Raw genomic sequence first — 25,857 nt, 5'->3', positions numbered from 1 at the left:
GTAAACAAATGTATATTCTAACAAGGGATTCTAAAGGATTACATTACTGACACATACAAACATGTAGTTTGTAATCAGTAACTGATGACGTAACAGATTACGATAACGACCTAATATGAAAAGGGAGGAGCTAATCTGCTGATGCGTGAATGTTGTGAAACTTGAAGTATATCATCTTTACGCTATACAGTATGCATTACAATTAAAAAGGAAGAAAATGGGACGCTGTATTGTTGAACAGTTTGGTAATTCTAGAAGACATCCTTTGCAAACTGTTGTTACAGTACACATACTAAATACATTATAATCTTAGAGGTTATCCACTTTGATACGTTGTGTAAAAACATTTAGGCTATCAAATAAATAATACTTGGAATTTAACAAATGATGACAAAAGGAAAAAACACATAATACGTTTTTGGACTTTATTTAATGTGCAAGTGGTTTCTCAAATACATAAAAAGTACATATAAGTGAGCTATTGTCAATGTAAATTACTCGTGACAAGTGAAACAGTTGGGAAAATAAAGCTTTACATAAACATTTATATAATTCAACGTTCCTTCACAAGCAATGTCGGTCAATAGACAAGTATTTGACAGGATATTTATATATATATATTGTGTATATGTATATATATATATATATATATATATATATTAAACATTTTATAGGAGAGACAAACATATTATGTTTGTCTGAGTTTCTTTATAATATAATATGTATGTCAAAAATAAAAGAGACTTAAAAGCTGTAGAAGTTTTTTCAAGGATAGAATACATTTTCCAAATGTATAATTGTCCAAACTAGGATTGGGTCAATGGAGACATTCGAGACATTTTATGATGTCCTAGCCAAGTTTCATTTAGACAAACATTTGAGAAAATAATGATGAATAATTTGTTATGAGAGGTAAACCGAATATCAGCATATCACCATAAAGGTCGTGAAGTGAAAGTCAGGGTCGTGTTGAATGAAATAAATCAAAACAAAACTATTAAATCATGACCAGTCAAAACCCTGGTTGAACAGCAGTGCTTGGTTGCATTTAATAATCATGACATTTGTGGTTCTTCGATGAGGTTTTTGAAAGAAAGGAATATCGTGTCTGCACCGCATGATGAGACACGTCTAATCACTAGATTTGGTTCCGTTGTAGTCACTCTGCATGTCTGTGTCATCCTCCGCTGCGTCAGAGCTGTCAATCATTCCCCGTCGGCTGCCGCCTCCTGTGCGCCTCGGTGTGCTGCTGAAGGATGATGGTTCATTGCCTCGCCTGAAATATTACAACAAATCTTAGCATGAATGCATTGAAAAGCACACACTGACTCTAACAAATGTCTGTGGTAGACCTTATTCAGCACCTGGTCCAAAAGTAACTGTGCTAGGTACAGCTGTAATGTACAACGGAAACACCTTTCAGCATCCTAATATGTTGACATGCCACCACAATACAGCCACAAGTGTTTCCTTTCCAGTGGAAAACACTGGACATCTAGTTAGATTTGTAAAGGGTTTAAGGCAGCGTTATCACCTCATTGGTTAACCGTACAGGTTAGATGAGGTTGGTTCCGAAAACTGAACCATGCTTATTGAGACAGAGTGAAATATGGTCCAATGTAAGCTTTAATGCAAGCTTTCATCCTGATGTGTAATGAATTTGTTGTTCCAAAGTGAAATAGGTCTAACTGTGACAATACACACTATTTACAATATAGCATGGCTTCGCATAACTATTGCTCGTGCAATCCGTGACTTTCTTCTGATGTTCGCCTCACACTATGTTTGTAATAAACCATATTTCACTCTTTTATGCATGAAATGTATTTGTGGCAAGTAAAATAAAAGCTTCCGTGAAAAGTACAGCATCTGTGTCATCTTTTGAGCACAGAGATACCTGCATAGTCACTGTGTGGGTTCTGGATTGCCTCTGCAACAGAGATAGACAATCTTCGGTTTGAAGTTTATAGACGGATGCTTTGAGTGAGCGCTAACAAAACTATTTCGCTATAGCGAAACTATAAAAGCAGGGGTGTCCAACATAGGTAAACATTGATAACACTACTAAAATCTCACTATGTCCGAGGTTTTCAGTGGCACAGAGCCGCTCTGACGTCAAACAACATGTTTCTGGAGCTTCACGCATACCTGAGTTTGCTCTTGAGGGTATTGACCTCGCGGCTCATGGCATCATTGGCCTCCGTTGCCTCATCCAGCTCGCGCTGAAGCTTTCTGCGGGCAGCAGTGATTCGCTGGGATTCCTCCTCGCTCTCCTCCAGCTGCCTCTTTATCTGCTTGACACGGGCATTGGCCTTATCCGCCTAAGACCAAAGGAGAAAACGTTCATATTCAATTCACTCAAATAAATCATGTTTATAAAGCACCATGGCCTTCGCTAATTCAAATAGATCAGTTGACTGGCCAAATGTGCCAGTTTGAGATTGTTTGGGCTATATTTTTAATCACAGATAAGAATAATTGAGTTTAACAGAAGCCTATTAGCTTTATATTTTATTTAACATCATTCAAAACATTCTTTAAAACTATGAAAATGATGTTATAAAAGAGACTCTAAGTATAACTGACCTGATCTTTGTATTGTTCGGCTTGTTTGCGTTCATCCTCCACTTGGGTCATAAAATCTTTCAGTTTCTTGTCCTTCTGTCGAAGCGCCTTCGCTGTGTTCTGCTTTTCTCTGCATTCGAGAAAAAATCACATATAATCAAACCTTATCATAGAAAAATGACTATACATCATCCTTTTGTATTATATAATCACCAGATTCAAAAACATGATTATTGCTTTTTTTCGCATAGTGACTTAGGGCCCTATCGTACACCCGGCGCAATCCGCCACCGGGCGCCAGTGTAATAGCGTTTTAACCTCGAGCACATGCGTAGCAAAAATGGATTTGGAAACGCCCACTTGCGCTCTGCGCCATGCGCTTTAGACCATGCGCTTAGATCGTTAAAATAGGGCCCTGATTATATTCGAGCTTCATTTAGTTGTTTTTATCACTGTGGGTTTTTTTGAGATTCAAACTTTCCGTTTGCTGTGTAATGTTCTACCACTGAGCTACAGGAACACAATTTTAAAATGTACTATAAAAAATGACTTGCCTGCTCTCTTGGTCGAGTTGTTCTTCCAGTTGAGCCACTTTGGCTTCAAGAGCAGTGATGGATGACTTAAATTTGGATTTGACTTGGTTCTCCATCTCCTGAAGTTTGGCCTTCAGCTCTTTATTCTGTCTCTCCATCAGCAGTCTGGCGCTTTCGTTCTTCTGGGATGTGGTGCGTTCGGTCTGGAGCTCGTTGGTAAGTTGGTCAACCTGAAAGATTAGGACGACTGTTTATAACTCTTCCTTGAGATTTCCAAGTGACAGTCCTGATTATTTTAACACTGAACATTCTAATAGATCCAATATAACGTGTACCTGCTGGGCGCTCTTCCTCAGTCTGTCATTCAGCATCTCCATGTTTCCTTGCTCCTCCTCAAGTTCTTCCTCCAGCTGTTGGATCTTCGCTTCTAGACGTCTCTTCTCATCAGAAAGCGCAGACCTTTAAGGTTCAGTCACACCAAATATTAGAGCCTGAATCGGATGTTAATTTAACTTTAAACCCACGTGCTTTGAGAACATGGTGTGTCTTAAAGAGTATTGTGATATAAACTATGCCGGTATGTCTTAAGGAGCTCAAATGTGGGATATTTCACATAACTAAAGTTCACAAACAGTTCTTCACAGTTTAGTCGCACTCAAGTATGTCTACCGTATTAATTTCAACTGCCAACCGAGGTCAATATATAACAGGATTATCTTGAATTCCAAAGGATTAGAATATATCTGTGATGTTTTATGAGGGAGTCATTTAGCCGTTCTCACTTTCCAGATGTGTTGCTGGCGAGTTCATCGGCCAGTTCATCTCGCTCGGCTTCTGCTTGCTTCTTAGCCCTCTCAGCCGCAGCCAGATCCTACATTTGAGTAATTACATTTTTTAAGATATCTATCATTTATCTATGATTTATAATACAAGATCTGCATGCAAATTAGATCAACCCTGTTTTTATGATAAAGTCCCTTTAAAATTTAAATGCATTATTTTATGCGATTTTAATCCAATTAAATTATATTTTATTAGGATTGAAATTGAATATTCGAACACCATACAGTTCCGTTATTAACTTATATGGGTTGGACATGTTCAATGTTCAATCGAGTTGGCCAATACAAAAATAAATAAGCGGAGCCTGTTATTTGCTTCACCTCGTGCAGTTGTAGAAGTTCAGCCTCCAGAGTCTTGGCTTTCTTCTCATTCTCTTTGGCACTAGATAAAACTTCCTCTCTGGAAGCTTGGGCATCATCAAGCTCTCGCTGGAAGTCCTTCATCTGGGCCTTAAAGACAAAGACACAGAAAAACATTGTACACATTCTCCCATTCTCCTGTGCTTCTACAGCATGCATAGTGTATGCGTCCATCCTATCTGTCCATCAGTCCATCCATCCATCCATCTAAGCGTCCATCCATTCATCCGTCCATCTATCCATATTCATCTATCCATTCATGCTTTCACCAATCCATCCGTCCATTTATTTATATTCTTTCATTTTTTACCTGAAGCTTGCGGAGCTGCTTGATGGCCTCGTCTCGTCCCTTGTTCGCTGTCTCAGTCTGGCCTTCCAGGTCTTTCATGTCTCCCTCCATTTTCTTCTTGGCAGCAGCTAATACCGTCCTTTGCTTGCGCTCGTCCTCAAGTTCAGTTTCCAGCTCACGCACCTGTTGGAGCAGACCATCAGACATACAGATGACCACAAACATGTACCTTATTTTGAAGACCCACCATGGACCTAAAGAAGAGATGTACCTGTTTGACCAACTGCCTCTTCTTCTCCTCGCCCTGTTCATCTCTGCCTTGGAGATCTCTCTCAAACTGAGCCTTCAGAGCTTGCATGTTGACCTCCAGACGAAGCTTAGCATCCTCTGCAGCCTGTAATTCATCCTCCAGCTCTTCCAACTGGGTCTTCATCTCTTCTACCTGAGCTTCCAGACCTCGTTTGGACTTCTCAAGCTCATGCACCTAAAATCAACAGATTACTAGGTAGGAAACTGTCTTTCTAATTTGTCCAAACTTTAAAACTGACATGACATTTTGAACTTACATTTTTGCCCACATCATCTTTGGAGCTGACCAGGTCCTCCATTTCAGCACGAAGGCCTTTGTTGGCTCGCTCAAGCTCCTCGCGGCTAACCTGAGCTTCGTCTAAAGCTCTAGCCAACGACAGGGCCTTGGTCTCCTTCTCTCTGGCCTCGGCCTCCGCTCGATCTCGCTCATCTGCATATTTACTGGAGATGTTCTTTTCTTCTGCGAGCATCTGAGAAACAACTCCGTTTTAAGACCGTACCTCAATACATTAAGTAGACGTAGTGCCACAGAGAATTCAGAAACCTGATCAAACTTCTTCTGCCTCTTCTCAAGGTTGGACACCAGCTGTCTCTGATTGTCCAGATCCATCAGGGTGTCCTCCAGCTCCTGCTGCAGTCTGTTCTTGGTCTTCTCCAGCTTGTCGTAAGCAGACGCCTTCTCCTCGAACTGAGTGTTGACCGCCTCCAGGTCTCTCTGGAGCCTCTTCTTACCTTCTTCTAAAAGCTCTGCGTTACCTGACACCTCCTCCAGCTTTTTCTTGAAGTCAGAGAGCTGTCAACACAAAGATTCTTCAACATCTCAAGCTCTTAAACTCAATGTAGAGAATATGCATGATGTCGTTAACCACATACCTGGATGTTTAGGGTTGAGACGTGTCTTTCCACATTCCTCTTTGCCTCCATTTCCTCCTCCAGCTGTTCTTGTAGGGCGTTGCGATCATCCTCTATTTGACGTAGTTTGGTAGAGAACTGAAGCTTCTGTCTGGTTTCTTCAGCAAGCAACTCCTAAAATGTACATCAATAGTCAAAATCCCACTTCATTTCCAACTGTTAAACAATAAATGCTTGAGTAAAACTGCACATTTGTTAGTACCTGTGTATCTTGGACTTGAGAAGTCAGGCTAGCCACATCTTTGCTAAGCTTGATGTTCTTTCCTTCAGCTTCATTCAGAAGATTGGTGACACCTTCAAGTTCCACCTGTCAAATCAAGAATAGCCCGTAAATAAAGTCTTCTTGGTTTTCTCTTGAATTGAAAACTTTTAAATTCTACTACCAACAAATAACTCACCGTGATTTTAGACACTCGATCTCCAAGTTCAGCTTTCTGCTTCTCGCTGTCATTGAAACGAGACTGAAGGTCCACGAGTTGTCCCTCCACCTTCTTTCTCTTGTTTTCAACATCTTGTTTGCTCTGAGTTAGAGATCTGATCTCCACGTGAAGTTCTGACGTCTCCTTCTCCAAAACTTGTTTTGTTTTCTCCAGATTCACTTTCGCCTAAGAAAGGTGATACAGGTTTATGCAAGCACTTGCTGAAAGATCATGGCAGAAGAGAAGTCGATTTTTTTTGGATGTGTTTACCCTCTTGGACTGCTCCAGCTGTTCTGTAATCTCCTCAAAAGCTTGGGTGTGTTTCTGTCTCATCTCCTGCACCTGAGCCTCATGGACACGGCTCTCCTCCTCCATGGCTTTCTTCAAGAGAGTCACCTCCTGCTCACGTTTGGCCCTGAAACAATATTCATCCTGGTTTGATTCATCTCCTCAGAAGGAACAGGGATATTAAAAAGCGTCTCTTTTCTGTTTTGTTCTCCAATGGACAAAACACACAAACCTGAGTTCTTGCTGAGTAGCTGTTGTGTCCAATGTGTCCTCAAGTTCTGATTTAAGAGCTTCGAGCTCTTCTCCCAAGTCTCTCTTGGTCTTTTCAGCTTTGTTACGGGCAGCCCGCTCCGAATCCAAATCCTCCTGAAGATCTGAGATGTGTCCCTCAAGCTCTCTGATCTTCTTGAGTGCATTGTTCTTCTGAGCGGTCTCATCCTCCAGTCTGATGTGAATGGACGGAGTGAAATATAACAAAAGCAACCTTTCGTTTGCACTTAAATCGATTAAGTCGATCAGAAGCATGGAACATGGAGTTGCTTACCGTGCCAAAGCAGCCTGAAGCTCCTCCTCTTTCTTAGCGAGTTGGGCTTTGAGGTCAGCGATCTGAGCCTGAAGATCAGCGATCTGCTCCTGAAGGTCATTTGATTCACCCTCCAGTTTCCTCTTGGCTTTTTCCAGCTCCTGACGAGACTTTTCTTCTTTCTTTAAGCGGACTATAGAGCAACACGTAATTAATTCCAGTTTATGATGCTAATCGGACATTGACAAAATTGATTTCCAGATCATTTTTTTAGAATAATAAACAAACCTTCAAGATCGGATATCATTGACTCGTGCTTATTCTTCAGCTTGGTCAGGTTTTTAGATTTTTCTTCTTCTTCGGCCAAATTTGAGCTAAAATCTGCTACTCTTTCCTCTAGAAGCTTTCTCTCCTGCAAACAGAGAACATTTGAAAATCATAAAATATCATCCGCAAACACCACAAATATACAATACTGTATACATTAAATGATTCCTAAAATCATTTCAAAATGTTTATTTAGATTTCTTTGGAAGTGCCAGCAAGAAGTTTCAATGGAGATCCAAACTAGTTTTTTGTATGAAATGTATAAAAAAATACCTATATATAGGGTGTTTCTCACAAAAATCTAATCTCTCCATCATTGAGCGGTTCTCAAGTGTTTTCAAGAATCTTGCCTTATAGTTCTTATAGATTTATGCTGTTTTAGATTTTTTTGTTTCTTCATGTAATCCCAGACTGACTCTATGATGGATAATATCTCTGTGTGGGCCATACCTTCATCTGTACGACTCCTTGTTCATACAAGAATGTCACTTAATACTATTAATGTTTGGAAACTATTTGATATTTATAGAAGCAAAAAGAATTACAAAATGTCTCATAAATTATTTTTGGTTAAACATCTAATCTGCCTTAGACATATGAACAGTAGTAATGAAACAAGGATGAACTCAAACCTTCTGTAGTTTGTTGTTATGGTCCTCCATGACCAAGACGTCATCCTCTAACTTCTTGATCTTGGCATCACACGTAACCTTCTCCAGCTGCAGCTTCTGTCGTGCATCTTCTTCCTCCTCAAGATGGTCCTCAAGGTCCTTAAACCATACAAATAGTACACTTCAGGGACGTCTCATCAATGCCCACCAACAAGCCTGTAACACAAACTGAAGACATACTCTAATCTGGTCCTGCATCTTCTTCTTTTCCAGTTGTAGGGCTGCACCGTGGTCTTCCTCCTCCTCCAGCCTGGCCTCCATCTCATGCAGGATTTCTTCTAGTTCTTGTTTCTTGGTGGCCAGGCGCATTCTCATTTCTTCCGCCTCTGCATAGAGTTCAGTCTCGGCCTGCAGTTTCTCCTGGAGCTGGTTCCTTTCCTCAACAATCTGGATATTAAATGTTTTTATTTATTTTTTATTTTAACTTTAAAAGCAGTAAGAAAGCCTAATTTCAACATCAGGACCTCTATGCATACAGTACCTGTGTGTGCTTCAACGTGATGTCTTTCAGTTCCGTCTCAAATTTTGTTGCCGACTCAGTAGCCCTTTGCAACTCTTCATCCTTCAGACTCATCTCCTCCTCCTGACGCGTCACCTGCAGGAGCGGCTTCACCTGTGGACAATGATAGCGATAGATGAATGTGTATCTGCGGATGGAGTGGTCATGAGGATTTTCGGTAGCTTCCTGAATGCTCGAATACAAAAACAATGTCTCACCTTTGTGAACAGTCTCCACCACTGCCAGTTCCTGAGTTTCAGATAAGCAGCACAGTTTCTCTGGATCACCTTCATGGCTGTCAACTGTTGCTGTCTCTTGGCAAAGGCCCTGCGAGGAGAATTACTCTGCTTGTTTATCCTAAATAAGCCAAACCATACATCTTTTAATCTTAAGGTGTTAGACCCACTTTCTAGCTATGAAACCTCTGGCCTGTGCCTGGAAGGCGATGATTATGACGGTGATCTTAAGATCACGCTCCTCCTCAAGCTGGGCCAGGACTCCTGTGCGGAAGAAGATTTTGCTCTGACCGATACGGTACAGGTTTGGATCGAGGTCCAGGTGCTTGATCTACAGAGGAAGTTGGGGGGGAATAAACATTTAAAGTTTTAGGCCGTACGATCCTCTGTGACAAGAATTAGATGGATGATGTGATGTTACCATGAGACAGCAAGCCTGCTTGCCATCCATGAAGCCCTTTGGAATAGCATTTGCTGCCAAGATCTCATATCTGTAGACCGGGACAAAATCAAGAAAGTTACATAACTTGCAAATACCGTCTCATAAGGTCCAGATATACTTCACTTGAACGCAACGTCATTTCAAGGTTAATGTAGTCAGAATAAAGGTGATTCGGATTAGTTGTGATGGTTCAAAATAGCTTGCACAAACTTTCAAGAAAACATCGTATTGACTATTAAAAAACTTTTAACTACTAATTGCCCAAAGCGATGACGTAACAGAAAGGACTCAAGTACATTGATGCTAATACCTATTTAAACAGTTCATCATATGATACTTTAACGATGTAAATGCTCACAAACGGTACATCTTTTTTTCAGCTGTTTTGAATTCCTTTCAGATCCTGAGTCTAAAATGTAAACTTTGTCATGAGTATACCATGAGTCTGGCTATATAAAAAGCATCAAGCAATGTTACGTTAACATCAACAACATAAACCACCAACCGTTGGCGGAACTCCTGGAAGACAATTCTGTTGGGGAATCCTTGACGGCAGATTCTTATACCTTCCAACACACCGTTACATCTCAACTGTTCAAGCACCAGATGGGCGTCCAATTTTCCTGCCTGAAAGCAAGAAAAAGTGAGAATGAACTTTTACTGTTTTTCGTGCACTTGCATTTAAAAATAACCAATTTCCAAATGTTTATAGGACAGTAGACGTACCCGTTTCTCATGATTAGGGATAATGCAGCGAACAAAGTTTGGCTGTGTGTTGTGCAGTGTGGTCATAAGCTTGGCCAATGACTCTTTGTAAAGTTGACCCACGGTACGGAACATGCCCTTCTTGGTCTTGGAAGAACTAGGTGCAGAGCTGTCTGACATCTTGGCAATGGTTTCCAAACCCACCACACGATCAGCTGAGAAAGACAAAATATAGAAGAGATCAGCTATTGTCTAAATTCAGTTTTGTTGTTCTGTATAACTAATACTGACCGTCCTTCCACAGATCTTGCATAAAAGTATTTGAAGAATTATTCAGAAGAGCTGTAACATTGTCATTCAGAGGGTCCATGTTCTTGGTCAACCATGCGGATGCATTGTAGTCCACCTAATTGAGAAAGGTTTGGTTTCAAAACAGCATCTGGATCTGAAATGTTCTGAATGTATTTATGTAGGAACTTACCCTTCCGGCATAGTGGAACACCGAGAACTCGGTCTTGTCCTTCAGTTGCTTGGGTTTAGCAAACTTCAAATGATTAACGTGAGTATTGCAAAGTTTCTCCACAAAGGACACGTCCGTCGCCTTGGGGAACCAACACTCTTCATCCAGCAGAGCCAGGATGCCTGGAGGGTTGTTCTGTTGAGATGATTTAGTACAAATGAATGAAAAATGTTATGCAAGACTTCAAGAATTTAACAATTAACACTTAATGACATTGTTTGCCCACAAGCACAAAAACGTACCGCTCTTTCAATAAGTTCAATGCAAGGTTGCAAATCCAGACCAAAGTCGATGAAGTTCCACTCGATGCCTTCACGCTGGTACTCTTCCTGCTCCAGAATGAACATGGTGTGGTTGAATAGCTGCTGGAGCCGCTCGTTGGTGTAGTTGATACAGAGCTGCTCAAACGAATTGTCCTGAAGGAGAAATACAGTACACGTCATTGGTCTCAAGACACGTTAGAGATTTTTACCAAATATGCCGTTTCCTTTCAGTGTTTCCAAACCTCAAAGATCTCAAAGCCAGCAATGTCCAAGATTCCCAGGAAAGATGCTCCCTGACGTTTGGTTTTGTCCAGTGCCTTATTAACTCTCAGAAGGATCCAACGGAACAAGCGTTCATACATGGCTTTAGCTAAGGCTTCAATTGCAAAATCTGCCTGTTGGGGGGAAACAATAAATGATAAGTAAAACCTAACACTCCCAGGCCCCCTGTTCACAGCAGCCGTGTTTGTGGAATTCATAACGTTTGGAAGCATTTCTAGTGACTTTTAGAGCTTTTTACCTGTTCTTTGGTTTGGGCCTTCTGCACAACCTCACGACCGACTTTGATACGAGGTGTCAGAATGGCTCTTGTGAAGTCTGTCACATTAATGCCTTGAAGATGACAAACTTTCTGGGCAGCTGAGAATGGAAAATGCACTTCAGTCAGTTTCTGTCTGTAATGTTATTTATTATTAATAGTCATTTGATGTTTTGCCAAAAGTGTCTGACCTGTGTTGTCTGGCATGGTTGCTTGTTCCTGGTTCCTCTCTTTCTTGAACTCAATGTTGCCCAACTGGAGCACAGTTGAGACTACTTTGAGGACATCTAACAAAGAAAAAAGGGGGAATAAGATTTCTTCTTATCTTTCTCTGGCCAAATTGTATTTTTGCATTGACTAAATATTGACTAAATAATTACATATCCTGGAAAATTGGGAAAAATATGGACAAACCCAACCATTAGTGTAAAATGACCTTGAAAATGTCCATATTTGACCGAACAATGGAGCATTTTAAGAGTGTTCTTTGCAATAATAAGCATGAAAGACAACATGTACTTATTTTATTGAATCTAATGCTGCACCTGCTCTTTCTTCAGGCGTAAAACCCATGATGTTCATGGCCTCCATGGTTTCGTCATACATTTCATCATCCTGGTTGCCTGGAACCTGGACATGGCCGGCAGGAAGGAAGCGATAGTTGCTGAAGCTTTCCAGCAGAAGCTCCTCTGTCAAAAAAAAGAGTATGTGTCATCATATGCCAATGCAAAAAGGGTAGAAATACAACAGTGCTGTTAATGCAAGAAGATCTGATTTATGTTTTTGAACCTCATTCTGTCATTAAGCCAACATGAATTAAGTCAGAATGGAAGGCAGTGGATGTACTAGCAGCTACAGACCTACCGCGCAATTTGTCCTTTACTCCTGCTACCATGTAGTAGAAAATGTGGAAGGCTCTTTCTGTTTTTGCTTGTCTGATACAGCGAGATTTCTCCAACAGATCTGAGGTGGTTTGGAAATTAAGGTGCAATCTGTGTTTCATGTATTAATGTAAAGTGTGTGATGTCTTTGGTTCTTCTGCTAATTCAGGATGTAAGGCGGCATCAGTTTCAAGGATACAAGTTTCTATGTTGGCTCCAACTATGTAACCTGTTACATCAAAGTTAATACGGATGAATTTTCCCTGTGGAGAGAATGTATTTGCAACATTTAATTTAAATCTTGTGCATTGATTCCGGAATTAAAGTTATATTATACTGTACAGCGCTACAAACTTACGAATCTGGATGAGTTATCGTTCTTGATGGTTTTGGCATTACCAAAAGCCTCTAGAATTGGATTGGCCTGCAGTAGCTGCTTTTCCAACTCGCCCTAAAGTGCCAGGGTTAGGAATCATTATACAGAAATCAAGCTGACAAGAAACACAAGAATATGGACAGAATATTGGAATAAAGAAAGTTCAAAAGATAAAAGGCAGAAAGAACTTATAAAATACATTTCCTATAATAAAGTCTATGCACCGATTGCATTTAAAATTGGTCTCAGTAATAGTTCTTTTTGAAGTGATCGCCTTACAAAAAAAATATTTCAAACTCAGTGGCTCTTAAATGTGGATATATCAAAAAGCACCTGGTGTCAATTGACCCTTATAATGAGAGACTCATTTTTGGACTGAAAAAGGATAACAATTGTACACACTTATTCATGCCCTGATCTGTGCATGTAAATTGAATAGAAAATGTTCTAATAAAAAGGAGACATACTGTATGTAATAAGGTGAAGCCTAAATCCATGACAAACTTTCTAGACCGTTTATGCTTTTATTATCAATGTTCATGTTTAATTGGACACAAGCAATCCCAACATGTGGAAAAAGTTAGATATCTACCAGATAGAGTTTGCTGCTAAGAAGGAAAGAAGATCGCTGACAGCTTCAGAGACTGACGAAGAAAAATAAACAAGAAAAGGGGAAGAAGACAAAACAATTAAAGTGACAAAGAAAGAAGCAGTAAAGAGTTCAGAGTGAAGACGATAGAAATATTCATAAAACACGATTTGCAGATTTTTCAGTCCTGCGGCGATCATGGAATACAGATAAAGAGAACAGAGATTTTCTCTCACTCATCAAAATGCATTTCAAAGTACTTGAACATAATGAAATAAGCTCATATGTGTGGTAGTCATGCATGAAGCAAACATCTAAAACAGGAGTTCTCAACCTTTTTGACTCCAAGGCCCCCATTGTATCCAACAATATTCAAAGGCCCCCCCCTCACAAAAACTAATAATTTGACCAAATAAAAGAAAAACCTTTATTTATTATAAAAGTGGCCAAATAATAAGAAATATATTGTTTTTTTACGTATTTCAATGCACATTTTGTCTAATTTTAGGTAACCTGAGGCCCCCTAAGAAGTCAACTGGGCCCTTCTGTTGAGAACCACTGATCTAAAATGTGTCCACATATACCTGATCTCACAAGAATTTCTGACGTGACTATATTGTATGAGTTTTTAGAAAGTGAATCACACAAACATGTTTAAAGAGACCCACTGCTAAACCGCCGCTGGCGCAAAAGCAGACCATGCAAAAGAGATTGTACGCATTTGTACGGATCTTACAAACAACATCAGTTGAAACAGCTGATGCGTACTCACCTGTGTCAGATTAATATGCTGACTATTCTTTTTTAATAGAAGAAATTGGAAAAAACTGAGATCATCAAATCAAAAAGCTATTATTTGGCATGCACACACACACACACACTGTGTTTAGTCAGACTATTTCAATGCCAGACCTCAGCTCTGACAGAGAAAGACATCTCAGATGGGGAATGGCACACACGTGATCCAATGATTAATGTTAAATTGAATTTCTACATCAGTTTTCATGAACACACGGGCTTCATGGCACAGTCTACAGCTGTTTGTACAATAGTCTTACAGGCGGTCCGTCCATGTAAGACTTGCACTGCTAAAATCACTCGCGGTGAGAAAGTAAGGCATGCAAATTCTCAAACCCACACAGGAAGGATTTTTGGGGGAATTCCTTTTTTACTCACATAGGCAAACTGTTGTCCTGAAGCTTGCTATTTGAGGGAATTCATTGAGGAAGTTATCATCAGATATTGTAGGTAAATTAAAAACACTCTCTTGCATTCACTGGCTCTGAACCGCTTTCAGTACTGTAGTGCTGTGAGTTTAAAATGACTATCCGGCTATTGCTAAAACTGCATAATATTGATATAAATGAGATCAAACTAACCGGTTCCTTCCTTTGTACTTAATAATTACGGTATAACTTTTGCACGACTAACCATATCAAGTAAAAGGTTTTACCACTCTTTAACAAAATGAAACATACTGTAATGTGATCACCTGATGCTTGGGTAAAAGATGGACAAACCTAATGGTTGGTACGAATTAACCTTAAAAAAGTCCAAAATTGTCCCAAACGCGCTCACTCAAGCAGATGACAGATGACAACAGGACAGGTGTGAAACTCATACTTACAGCGCTTGTGTCCTTCTTGCCTTTGTGGGACGAGGCCACCAGTGCCAAATACTGGATGACTTTCTTTGTGTTTTCTGTCTTTCCGGCACCTGATTCACCGCTAGAAATAAAACAACATTGATAAGAAAACATTTCAAATGTGGAAGTTAAATGAAGTTAGCTTGACTTTTACTGTGAAATCGTTCCCGGCAGCTCAATTTATAAATCATTATTATAAGCTTGCAGTTGTGAATCAGGGTAATGTAAGGAGACAGGTTTCAACAGAATTTTTGATGTACTCGCTCAAAAAAGAGACATTTGTTTATTTTAACCAAAGGATTTGATGGATTGTAGCTTTAAATCATATCCAGAAGAAGAAAACGAATCCTTGAAATATTTCTTGAGCTAAAGTTTAAACAACTTGAATTGTTTTGAAACATATGCACGCAAGAATCATTTTAAATCAAAAAATGATTTCAACACATTATTTTGCCAAGAGACAAATCTATATTTATAGACAAATAAAATCCATTCGACAATGCGAGTCGTTTTCTTTTCCTTGGTCAACAACTGTACCGTGTTTTGTTAGCCGTTTCTGATATAAGAAAGATTGTGTATGACCGATCCCAAACTTCATGCTGACACACATTTCCATATTAGGAAAACTGTGTCTGGGATCCATAAGACCCGTCCGCAGCCTCAGGGCTGGAGCTTTGGCAGGAGCACAATGCCCTTAGATCACTTCATCTAAAAACTTTTAAAGCCATTTTATAGGAAACTTTAAACTGAAATGATTCTACATCCAGTTTCTGACCGTTAATGATATCTCGTACTTTGAAATTCACGATGACCATGCCAGCAGTCTGACCTGATGGTGATGGTTCATACACTGCAGTGGGATTGAGGTATAGGAAAGCACGTTTGGGGTGGGATGAAGTCTAATATATCATACTGTACTGCTGGTTTGTCATAGTTCAAAGCTTCAAAAACACTTCATGGGAGAGTTGGGCAGAGCCATGTGGAAACAGTCTGATGTCATTAGAGAATTCTGTACCCTAGCAACCGTCGCCCCAGAGCTATTTGCATCCATTTCCTTTTCCACACTCACAGGAAGTATACAAACTGTGTTTGTTGGTACAGTATTTCACAGCATTTGTTGTGTTAAACAAATTATACAGCTCATCTTTTATTCTTATTGGATACAAAAAGGTCTATTTTTGAACGAATTAAGATTTAGTTTTGCATGACCTGCGAGTTCTTTATGTGGAGCCTCAAATGTTCATCGGATTCTCATCAAAAGCTTAAAAACTCAATGACAAATAAAGTCAGCATGCAAGTTTATCTGGATTTAGAATCGGGACAGAGGGCACACTTCCTGTGAGCGGACCGACACTGAGGGGACTGAGAGACCCTTGGGCTTCATCTCATATGTTCCCACTGCTGAGATACACTTAAAACTATTTCATAATCCCATCAAATATAACGGTTGTTGGACGATAATTATGTCTCCATATACTAACCTTGATTTTTGTGTTAATATGCGGTAGCAAGAACTAAAGGATTATGAAAATTATTTCATCATTTATTCACCCTTATGTCATTCTAGACCTGTATGAGTTTCTTTCTTCTGCAGAACACAAAAGAAGATATTTTGAAGAATGTTGGTGACCAAACAGCATTCAACCCCGTTGACCTCCCTTATATGAACACAAAACCACCGCAAGATTTCTCAAAATATCTTCTTTTGCGGTCCATTTTGTGCTTATTTTGGGGTAGTCTTTCCCTTTAATTTATATTAAAACTGGCTCGAAATAGATTCTACATTGATTTACGTTGACGCATTTGGCAGACTTACATTGCATTATACTACACATTTGTATGTGATTGATGTTTGTATCTAAATGTGTCATGATTGTTAACTTTATTCTGAAAAACTATGTGCTGTTATAAAATTAAGTTTTAGCAGGAATTGGAGATGCATAAAAAGAACAAAATAACTTACGTGCAAAGAATGGACTGATCCTCCCGATCTGTAGGGAAAAGATTGTAACAATGACTTAAGATTTGTCAGACTGAAACTCATGAGATATGAGGTGGGCATCGTCCAATGTCATTTTCAAACATGTACTTATCTAAGGACTTGCATCAATGCACATCTAGTGTTTTTGAGATCAGCTTTCTTGCCATCATGTAAACTGTTAGCGTACGACCGAATACCAATCCAATAATAAAGACGATCCAATAACATGAGATTTGCAGGGCAGTAATTTGATTTGTGCGAAGGAAAAACGTACAATACTTTCCTTGTAAGTCTCACAGCTCTTCTCCTGAGCTCGGCAATGGGACAATCATTGATTCACGCTGCTAAACTTAGAACATGAAACCTTCTCAATAATGTTTTCTCCTTTTAAGGGTTTTATCCTTCATCAAACCTAACATTAATGACGGCTCAATAGCTGAGGTTAGACTCCACATCAATGAGTTTGCACTTCACATTCAAACAGATTTGGTCTGTAATCTAGAACTCTGAAGGTTGGACCCATGCCCGACCAGTTTAATGTGAGCTATAGCATATTCTGCTCAAAAACGTCCACCGCTGTAAACACAATGAATGACTAAAGCTCATTTTCTGGATATGACTTAAGCCGGGCAGGTTTCCACGCACAACATGAGGTCAGTTGCCTCAAAAAACGTCCTGCCTATTTAAGGCACAAATCACGGCAGGAAAACCAAATCCAACAGGAACGGGAAAACTACCTCGGCCGCCTCATTTGATGCTCAAATATAGTTTTATAAAAATATGCACAGGTTATTATTGTTGCTGTATGTGTCAGTATTACATTTGATCCATTTCATTTAATTCTCGTTCTGCCCAGAATGTGATCGTGATATTTTATTTGTACATTTTAAGAGTACATCATGTCATACTCGGTCAAGCACGGAAATCTGGCCGGACTTCAAAGAGACATCAGTGTTAACCTCTGCTGGAATGTGAAGGGAGAGAGAGAGAGAGAGATATTCCCTTGGACCATCAACTGCAGTTCAGGAAATACAGCAATCCCTCAAAATCTGTTGGGACTTCTTGACATGCAATATTTAGTTGCAACAACCAAAAAAAAGGACTTTTAATGACTTTCATGTTGTCTGTCTTTAAACAACAGAAAATGCATGCATTTATTCCACAACATTCTGTGACGTAAATGTATTGTGACTGAACCGTCAGAGCATTATTATCCTTACGCTGGATTCACACGGAGCGTCAGCGCTTCTCATTTACTTTGAATGAGTGATGTCATGCGTTGCCGAACTGAATTGTGGGTCCGTCAACATTGCCACACTGGCAAGAAGATGAACATTTCTCAACCTTTAAAGCGCCAACGCAAGCGCCAGCCAATCATATCTCCCTGTTCAAATAACCTAATTGGGTTCATGCAAATGAAACAATTTAACTGGCTGTTGTCTAAATGCCGTTCGCGTCGGCCGTGCTCCAGACACGCCCTCCATCAAGCGTTGACGCTCCGTGTGAATCCAGCGTTAAAGAACAGCGTGACGATACATCGTCCTATACTTCTGTTTCTTCTAAGAGAAGTGTCTTTGAGTGAAAACCCATATAAACTCAAAGAGGCTCGTTTAGCTCAAGGACTTCATGTAATTATATTGTATAAATGTTAAGTATAAACATTTTTCTTCTTCTTCTTCTTGTCTTTTAAAGCTGAAAACCATTGATGTTGTAGCGAGTTTATAGTCCGTCATTGTGAAACAGCAAAAACCCTTATGTGTGAAGGTACGATAAACTTGGTGTAAAGCATCTCGTGGTTTGTACATTCGACTCAATGGCTAGTTTTGGTCAGCTACATTATCTCACATCACTCGATAGGTAAGGTTGAGGGTGTGATTCCCAGAGAACACACATACTGATAAAATCTTAAATGTGTCACTTTGTATAAAAGCATCAGAGAAATGCATGAATGTTAACGTTTAAAGGCATAAAGCAGCTTCAAGCTAAAGTTCTTGCAAGCGCATCAGCTTTTTACAAGTGTTCTTATCTCGACATTAGATTTGTGACCAGTTCACACATATATACGAGCACACCATTAACTTGTTAATGCAAGCTGTTGTTAGAGCTGTCACACAACACATAAACAAACACAAGTGACACGTAAAGAGCTCATTCTCATTAAAAGAGTCTACAGTATCCCGCTGCATGTGATCTTCTAGGTGCAGAAGTATTAAAGACGGAAGTTAACAAGAAACCCAAACATTTGCTTAAAGCTCACCTTGCATCATGTTCCTGTAGGCGTTATCTGTGATGGAGTAGATGTGAGGCGGCACCTCATGGCGCTTTTTGCCTTTGTACATTTCAATGATCTTCTCAGAGTAGATGGGAAGCATTTTATATGGATTTACCACCACACAGAAGAGTCCAGAGTATGTCTGAAATAAACACGATGTACATTGTGTTTGAGTGTTATGCTATGAATCCACCGGTTAAAAAACAGCAAAAAGAAAGCATACAGTAATCTAGCTCTGTAGGCACATTCAAAGCTCCGCACGGAAGACTTTGTTTCACAATACTTTAAACAATTCTCTTGACTGTTTGCATCTTCGGAGTAAAAATGAATGCTTTGTTAGCGAAAGACAGCACAGGCAGAATTTGGAGGCCTGTGTGAATTATTGTATATAATCCTTAATGACCGTACTTCATCATCCTCAAAGTCCATTTAACACTGGAAATGATCGCTACTGTTTAATAGAAATCACTCCAACATAAGACTGTCATAATAGAGTTTATTATCAATATAACATTTAAAAAAACATTTTTTAAATTGGCAGTATGCCCTTATATACCATTTTCTGTTACTTGGACTGAGAAATTAATGTTTGTTTGACAGCAGACTTTTGACATCTCCCATATGCCGAATGATGCTTACAAATAAACTTGCAATTCTCTGTCCATGGCGATCAAAACGATGTTGTTTTTTATACTTTAAAATCAATCTATTAAATAGTAACATTGTGAGCAATGTCGAGTCAAGCTAAATTATTCAGAGAAAAGGGTTTTTACTTTGTAAGAAAATTCTGGACAATTTTAATTGGTTTTATAAGGATTTTATAATGAATATCATACTCAATTTGTAAACCCTTAAGCACTTAAGGTGCTTAAGCTGCAATCCGTTACATTTTTGGTTAAAAAAACGTGCAAGTACAGCACACATCTGTATTTAAAACTGTCCGTTTATCTGATCTTTATCTCTGTTGAGCGGTCAAGTACAGTTTTGTGGGAAATGTCAGTTTGACGTCATTTGACTTCAACCCACGTAAAGAAAAGTACATAAAGCAACTTGCAATTTTATGACACAATCCCAGTGATGTACTCACATAGATGAGGCCGGAATAGTATCTCTCCCTGAGGTTGTGTAACACAGAGGCTTCATTCAGGCAGGTGAGCTCGGCCATATCCTCCACCTTGCTGAATTTGGGTGGGTTCATCTTCTGGATGTCATCCTTGTTGACTGTGATTTTCTTGCCGCTGTCCACCAGCTCGACCAGGACCTCATCGCCGTGTTCCTCTTTGATGCTGGCCGACTCAAACCCGTTTTTCTCGGTGGGGACCCAGACAAGCTTTTTGGCCGTCCAGTCTGCCTGTGCGACGGGACTGTTAATAAAGTCCTTGTCCAGGAACAGAAACTTCTCATCCTCGGACAAGCTCTTCTTCGTCATCTTGGTGTTGGGTTAAGACAACTGAAAGTACAAGAGAGAATCAGAAGTTTAAACACATGCTGTTTCTTTATACGTTTTTTGCTTGACATTATTGAGATTAAATGGAATTCAAATGGAAACTTTTGCTGAAGTCTCGTTTGCATCTCAGATATTTCTCCTGAGAATAATTTCTCCATTAGAGTTTCAGAGGAGATGTCAACAACGTGTCAAACTGATCACAGATTTGTCGAGTCTGCATCTCAATATAAACTCAAACATTTCTCATCAAAATGACTCAAATCCAGATTATTTTATTAATCATTTGTTTCCATTTTTTCTTCTGTTTAGTTTTGGGAGAAACTTTCAATGAAACACAACTGAGAACTCCATGAAATCTCATGAGCTATAAAAGAGCAACATCTGAGCATCTTCCTGAACATTGCTATGGATTGCTTAACTCCAAAGGTTTGTAGCAAATGAGTTTTGTGTATAAATACATTACCATAATGTACTCAAATGGCACAAAATTAAACATACATTGCTCCTGTATACATTTTAGGTTTACATTTTATGCAACATCAGCTAAACGTTTTATAAAAGAGTTTTGGTGGTGGTTGTCATGCACTAACACTGCAGTTTAACTCGTGCAAAGTTAATCAAAACAGCCCTTTTTCCTAAACAAGCAATGCAGATCACAGGGGACACGTCCTCTTATCATCCTCTATTAAGCTGAAAACCGGCCTGAGAACATAAAGAACATTCATCTGCTCGATTCCGCCGGTGTCAAACGGTACAGAACACATCTTCATATGCAAACCAAATATAATCATGTGATAATCAATAATGGCAATTTTTTTCATGACTTCAGTGGCTCAGCTGTGGTCCCGTGCTATAATGACCATATAAGGTTTCCTACTAAGCAGTAGACGATCTGTCGACCTAAACAGCAGAAGCAAGTGAACTCCCAAACAAAGCCCTTATAGGGAATAGTATGCCTCCAGCCGGACTCGCAGTTTACTCCAAAATGATAACAGTAGGCAGGGACGGTCCCGGACTGGGGGTGTAATTTTCCTGCAGCGTTCCCCCACCCTTCTCTTCCTCTGCTAGGCTGGTAAAGGAACTTTAAACAAGTCTATGGTACAGTACAGCTGGCAGGTGCAGATTTGGAGTTCCTGACAGCAAAGATCAATTTTGGAAAATATTGATGAATATTGATAATGTTTTTCATCTTAAAGAGACGGTACACCCAAAAAAGAGAATGATTTCAGCATTTACTGCTCTCGTGTCATTACGAACTTGTATGACTTTCTTCTGCGGAACACAAAAGAAGAAGGTTGGTCACCAAACGACATTGACCTCCATTGACTTTCATTGTATGGACACAAAACCACTCAGACATTTCTTGTTAGAGTTGGATCAAAAGGGAAGAACCCAACCTTAGGGTTGTAAGTAAATTAACCTCGGTTGGTTCAACCCAAAATGCTGGGTTGTTTTAACCCGTTGTTGGGTCAAATAGAAACAATTTCTGAGTTAATTTAATGTCTGGGTTTGACCCTTTTGATCTTTTTACCAACCTATGCACTGTAAGAAACAAACCATAAAATAATATAATATTCAAATTAAGAAATGTTTTTTACAGTGTGTAGTTTTTATTAGAAGCTACAGTATAAGTCAACAAAAATAAAACTGTCAAACAAGCAGCAAATCAAAAACTAGAAAACCTTGCAAGTATCCACCAGCACAAGTTTACATTTGGATGTATGCCTTTGGCAGACACTTTTTCTATTAAAAAGCAACCTTTTATTTAATGCTTGACCAATTTTGCTACTATAGAAACACTTTGAAGATAATAAGAGTGTCCTCTTAATCCTCAAGCAGAGAATCCCTGATATTTCTTCAGCGATGTCTGCCATAATGTGCATCTAGTGTTGTGTTTCTGAAGCGTTTGTGCCGTTGGAGATGAGTTTAACATGCTGACAGCTTGCCGATATGTCGTGACAAAGAGGAACCAGTCTATATAGTCAGTCAGGATGTACTATAACCCTGATAAGTCAAAAACTAACCAGACTAACCATTTTTATCTTCACAAGCTCCTATCGACACTGGACAGATGCTTATACTATGTTTAACAACAGAGCTTAATAAATGAATCCTCGCATGCTTTTACCGATGAGGTTTGCAAGACACATTCTTTTGTCAGAATGATGAAACAATCGCCCAATGAAAACACAACCGAGGGTCATTAAAACGTCCTGTGATGGTTTTACATTTACATTTATGCATTTGGCAAACGTTTTTATCCAAAGAGACTTAACTTGCATTATATTATACATTTGTATCCGGGTACGTGCAAACCCTGAGATGGAACCCATGTCCTTGGCATTGCTAGCGCCATACTCTCATCACTGAGCTACAGGAAAGCTTGGGCGAGACAAACAAAGTACATGTTTTTTTATGATTTAAGCAGATTTAGTGAAAAGAGGGAACTTCCCGTGTCCTCCAGATAGATTTATGGGTGTTTCTTTAGATCGATCTCTTGAATCGTAACCTTTCTGCCTCTGTTTTCATTTCTTTATTATCCATCATTAGTTGCACTTATGACTGTCTGAAACTCAGTATAATAACTTATTATAATTTTTATTATTGCAGTAAAATAGGTGGCTTTATGAGGATCCTTGGCCTGCCGTCAAGTGGCCCGAAGCCCAGAAGATCACGTGACCGTGTCGTGAATATAGATTTTTGTGACCCAAGGTTTCCTCCTCTTTACTCCTTCTCATCCTTTTCTCATTTCACCCCATCTGCTTTTCTTCTCCTCATAAGCAGCTGTGACATTTAACTTGACGGATGTGCAAGGTTAACGGGAGCCGACTTTAAAACTGTTGGCATGACAACATATTCTGAATGTATTGCATCCTAGATCACGCACATTAAGCACCAGACTGCCATTAACGGCTATTAATTGGTTCTTTCTAAACTGTTGTCGTGATAAGAATAGATGAAACCGTTTGAAAGTGGGTTTAGAATTGTGGTAAATGCGATAGTCAGCAAATAATAGAAACACGCAGATACAATACTGAGTCACTGTTCATGCTTCATTTTTACTTTTTCTGATTACTTCTGATTGAACTTTCATTTGGAAAAATATTCAGAAAAGGCAAATGTTCTCTTGACATGTCCAAAGCTGCTTCACGTTACTTTAGATTTACATCTCACAGTCCTCATAATGGTTTGCATGTCTGCAGAATCATTCATGTGAACGTTTATGCTGCCGTTGACGTCATTAATGCAAAACACTTTGGCTTAATAAAGCGTCCAATTATTTAGACTGAAATCGACGTCCGTAGACGTCATGACACCGGAGAGAAAAGAGAAGACTGTCAGATGTCTAGTGTTCACCACAACCCTCAACAGATAGTTGCATTTGACAACCATATTTGGAGAACAGGAAACTCTTTGGTTTGTCAGACTCATCGCATGTCTCATTCTGTGCACTTTCAACAACCATTTCCTATGACAGACTGTGCTGAAGTCAAACTTTCATATCAGAGCAGGTGGACAGGTCCACTTTTATTCTTTCCGAGCTCATGAGCCATTAAATGACACTTTATAATGCCGGTGTTATTCATGTATTCTATAATGTTTATAGGTGTCTCTACTGTTGGTTCTTAAGTGTGTTTTCTTTAAAGCTACAATGCACAACCTGCTTTCCCAAACTGAGTGTTAATTGAGTATTAACACTAGCCAGTGTACAGCTGCAACGAAACTCATAGATTCAATGACAGCACGAAATAACAGAAGTGGTCATAAAAAACGACAGCAAGCTGCAGTTGAAGATCAAGAGAAGTCACGACATTGGATGTATTCGCGAACTGTCGCAGATTTTTACGAAAGCATCACTCGAGCGTGCGTGCGTATCATTGTTATTAATTCTGAATGAATAAATGATAAACAACGGAAACATGAATGCATACTCACAGGTGGATGAAAATGAAGAAGCAGTGATTTGGAAAGTTGGGCTTTGGAGAGTCCTGCCACAGAGATACTCCAAATACGAACAGTCCAAATTACACTGAAAAGCGCGTGAACATCATTTAAACGCGCTGCGGAGGAGGGGGCGGGGCCGCGGAGACGAACCGCGCTGTGATTGGTGAGCGGGTTGTGACGGCGCGGGTGAGTGACAGGGAAAGACGGGGCAGCTGTTTAAATGTCCTGATCCGTGTAGAAATATTGCGAGTCACGGAGAGGTCAGAAGAGACGATCAAAAGCAAATATGCAACACGGGCACATGCTAGAAATAATGATCTGCCGTCAATAACGATTAAGATTTCAAGCTTATTCATTATTATTAGGCCAATTCTGGAGGCTCACTATACATTTGGGTTGATTACAATGTTAAGTGAAGATAAATAGCACTGTGAAGTTGACATTTTGCACATTTGTGACATACACAAGCCGGAACGATCTAATCCAACATTTTAGTGAATGTACACAAACACTGTAGATTTAATACCGGGGCAAGTTGTCACAGTACGTAGGGGCATATATACATATGTCACACTCAAACCTGACACTTTAAAGCATATTGTTGCCAGATTTAAGCAGTAAACACAAAATAATTCATGAAAATATGTTTGAGAAGAATTAACATTATAGCCTTCTTGGGAAGAATTATGTAGTTTAAATAGATGACATGAGACAACTTGCCATCGTAGACTTTAGTTGAATTTACCGAAGCTAAAAAAAACATACATTTGTGAACTTCCTCGCAAGACAATAGATTACAGAGATATCTAAAAAATGACAGTGTTGATCTGACAGTCTTAACCAGAGAGTGCTGTGTGACGCTATCCCCTACCCAAGAAGGCCAAATATTGCTTACAACTTACAGTACATGGTAAAAGAGAGAGAGAGAGAGAGAGAGAGAGAGAGCTAGGGGAGATTCCCTAGATTACACTCTATACACTACATCTGGACGAGGCGAATCCCCCAGAGATCCTTTTTGGGACCGTTATCGTTACGGACATCACATTCCGTCCTCCCTATTCCCACAACGTGCCCCGGCTAGCTAATGGAACTTCCTATATAAGGACAACCTCCTATTGCATCCAGTAAATCATGTTTTCAGGGAACAGGACAGTGGCCGGTATGCTCCGAGGCCTTGCAACAGGAGAAAACAGCGACTCTGTCACTGCTCAGCATCAAACGCGTGAAGGAAAGCGAGGGAGGCGGAGAGCTGGGAGAAAGATGGAGAGATGGTGTACAGTGTGAGGAGATGAGAGAGAGAGAGACAGGCAGATGCAGCAACCTTCTGATGTGCCATATAAGGGTCTGCCTGGAATCTGGCCTGTATTCTGTGTTTAGAAGGCAGACAGAAAGACTTGAACGGAGTGACTAAATATGGTGCAATGCCGCTGTGATTGTTAAGACAAATAGGCATTCATTGGGATATCTCTTGAATGTTTAC

At 39.7% G+C, this 25,857-nt stretch overlaps 1 protein-coding gene across 2 annotated transcripts; it reads right to left on the bottom strand.

Annotated features, from left to right (window-relative positions):
* Positions 1 to 766: 766 nt before the first annotated feature.
* myh11a (myosin, heavy chain 11a, smooth muscle) lies at positions 767 to 24,528 on the bottom strand. 2 transcript variants are annotated; one of them, XM_079460561.1, is made up of 42 exons: positions 24,369 to 24,487; positions 20,073 to 20,435; positions 18,971 to 19,127; positions 16,696 to 16,723; positions 14,715 to 14,814; positions 14,264 to 14,290; positions 12,481 to 12,573; positions 12,322 to 12,385; positions 12,106 to 12,204; positions 11,787 to 11,930; positions 11,433 to 11,528; positions 11,224 to 11,342; positions 10,946 to 11,098; positions 10,683 to 10,856; positions 10,402 to 10,575; positions 10,212 to 10,326; positions 9,942 to 10,135; positions 9,721 to 9,842; positions 9,195 to 9,264; positions 8,944 to 9,104; positions 8,756 to 8,864; positions 8,520 to 8,651; positions 8,219 to 8,425; positions 8,000 to 8,137; positions 7,329 to 7,452; positions 7,062 to 7,233; positions 6,750 to 6,962; positions 6,500 to 6,644; positions 6,209 to 6,415; positions 6,013 to 6,117; positions 5,772 to 5,924; positions 5,443 to 5,691; positions 5,156 to 5,368; positions 4,861 to 5,073; positions 4,611 to 4,772; positions 4,262 to 4,390; positions 3,881 to 3,969; positions 3,434 to 3,557; positions 3,120 to 3,328; positions 2,587 to 2,695; positions 2,149 to 2,321; positions 767 to 1,276 (listed from the first exon to the last, which is right to left on the bottom strand). In XM_079460561.1, the coding sequence occupies exons 2-42, from the start codon at positions 20,412 to 20,414 to the stop codon at positions 1,132 to 1,134; spliced, it is 5,952 nt and encodes a 1,983-aa protein (XP_079316687.1). In that variant the 5' UTR covers positions 20,415 to 20,435; positions 24,369 to 24,487; the 3' UTR covers positions 767 to 1,131. The 2 variants fall into 2 exon arrangements, with proteins under 2 accessions (XP_079316687.1, XP_079316688.1); XM_079460562.1 differs by lacking the exon at positions 14,264 to 14,290 and having other exon boundaries at positions 24,369 to 24,528.
* Positions 24,529 to 25,857: the final 1,329 nt, after the last annotated feature.

Source organism: Barbatula barbatula (genome assembly GCF_947034865.1).
Source record: "Barbatula barbatula genome assembly, chromosome: 7".
Lineage (NCBI taxonomy): Eukaryota > Metazoa > Chordata > Actinopteri > Cypriniformes > Nemacheilidae > Barbatula > Barbatula barbatula.
This window is presented reverse-complemented; position numbering and strand designations above follow the sequence as displayed.

Coding starts and splice junctions, on each gene's coding strand:
- myh11a (XM_079460561.1), bottom strand. CDS start 20,414: ATGACGAAGAAGAGCTTGTCCGAGGATGAGAAGTTTCTGTTCCTGGAC. Junction 5,692..5,771: donor TCTCAACCCTAAACATCCAG/GTATGTGGTTAA, acceptor TTGTGTTGACAG/CTCTCTGACTTCAAGAAAAA. Junction 4,391..4,610: donor AGCAGCTCCGCAAGCTTCAG/GTAAAAAATGAA, acceptor TTTGTCTTTAAG/GCCCAGATGAAGGACTTCCA.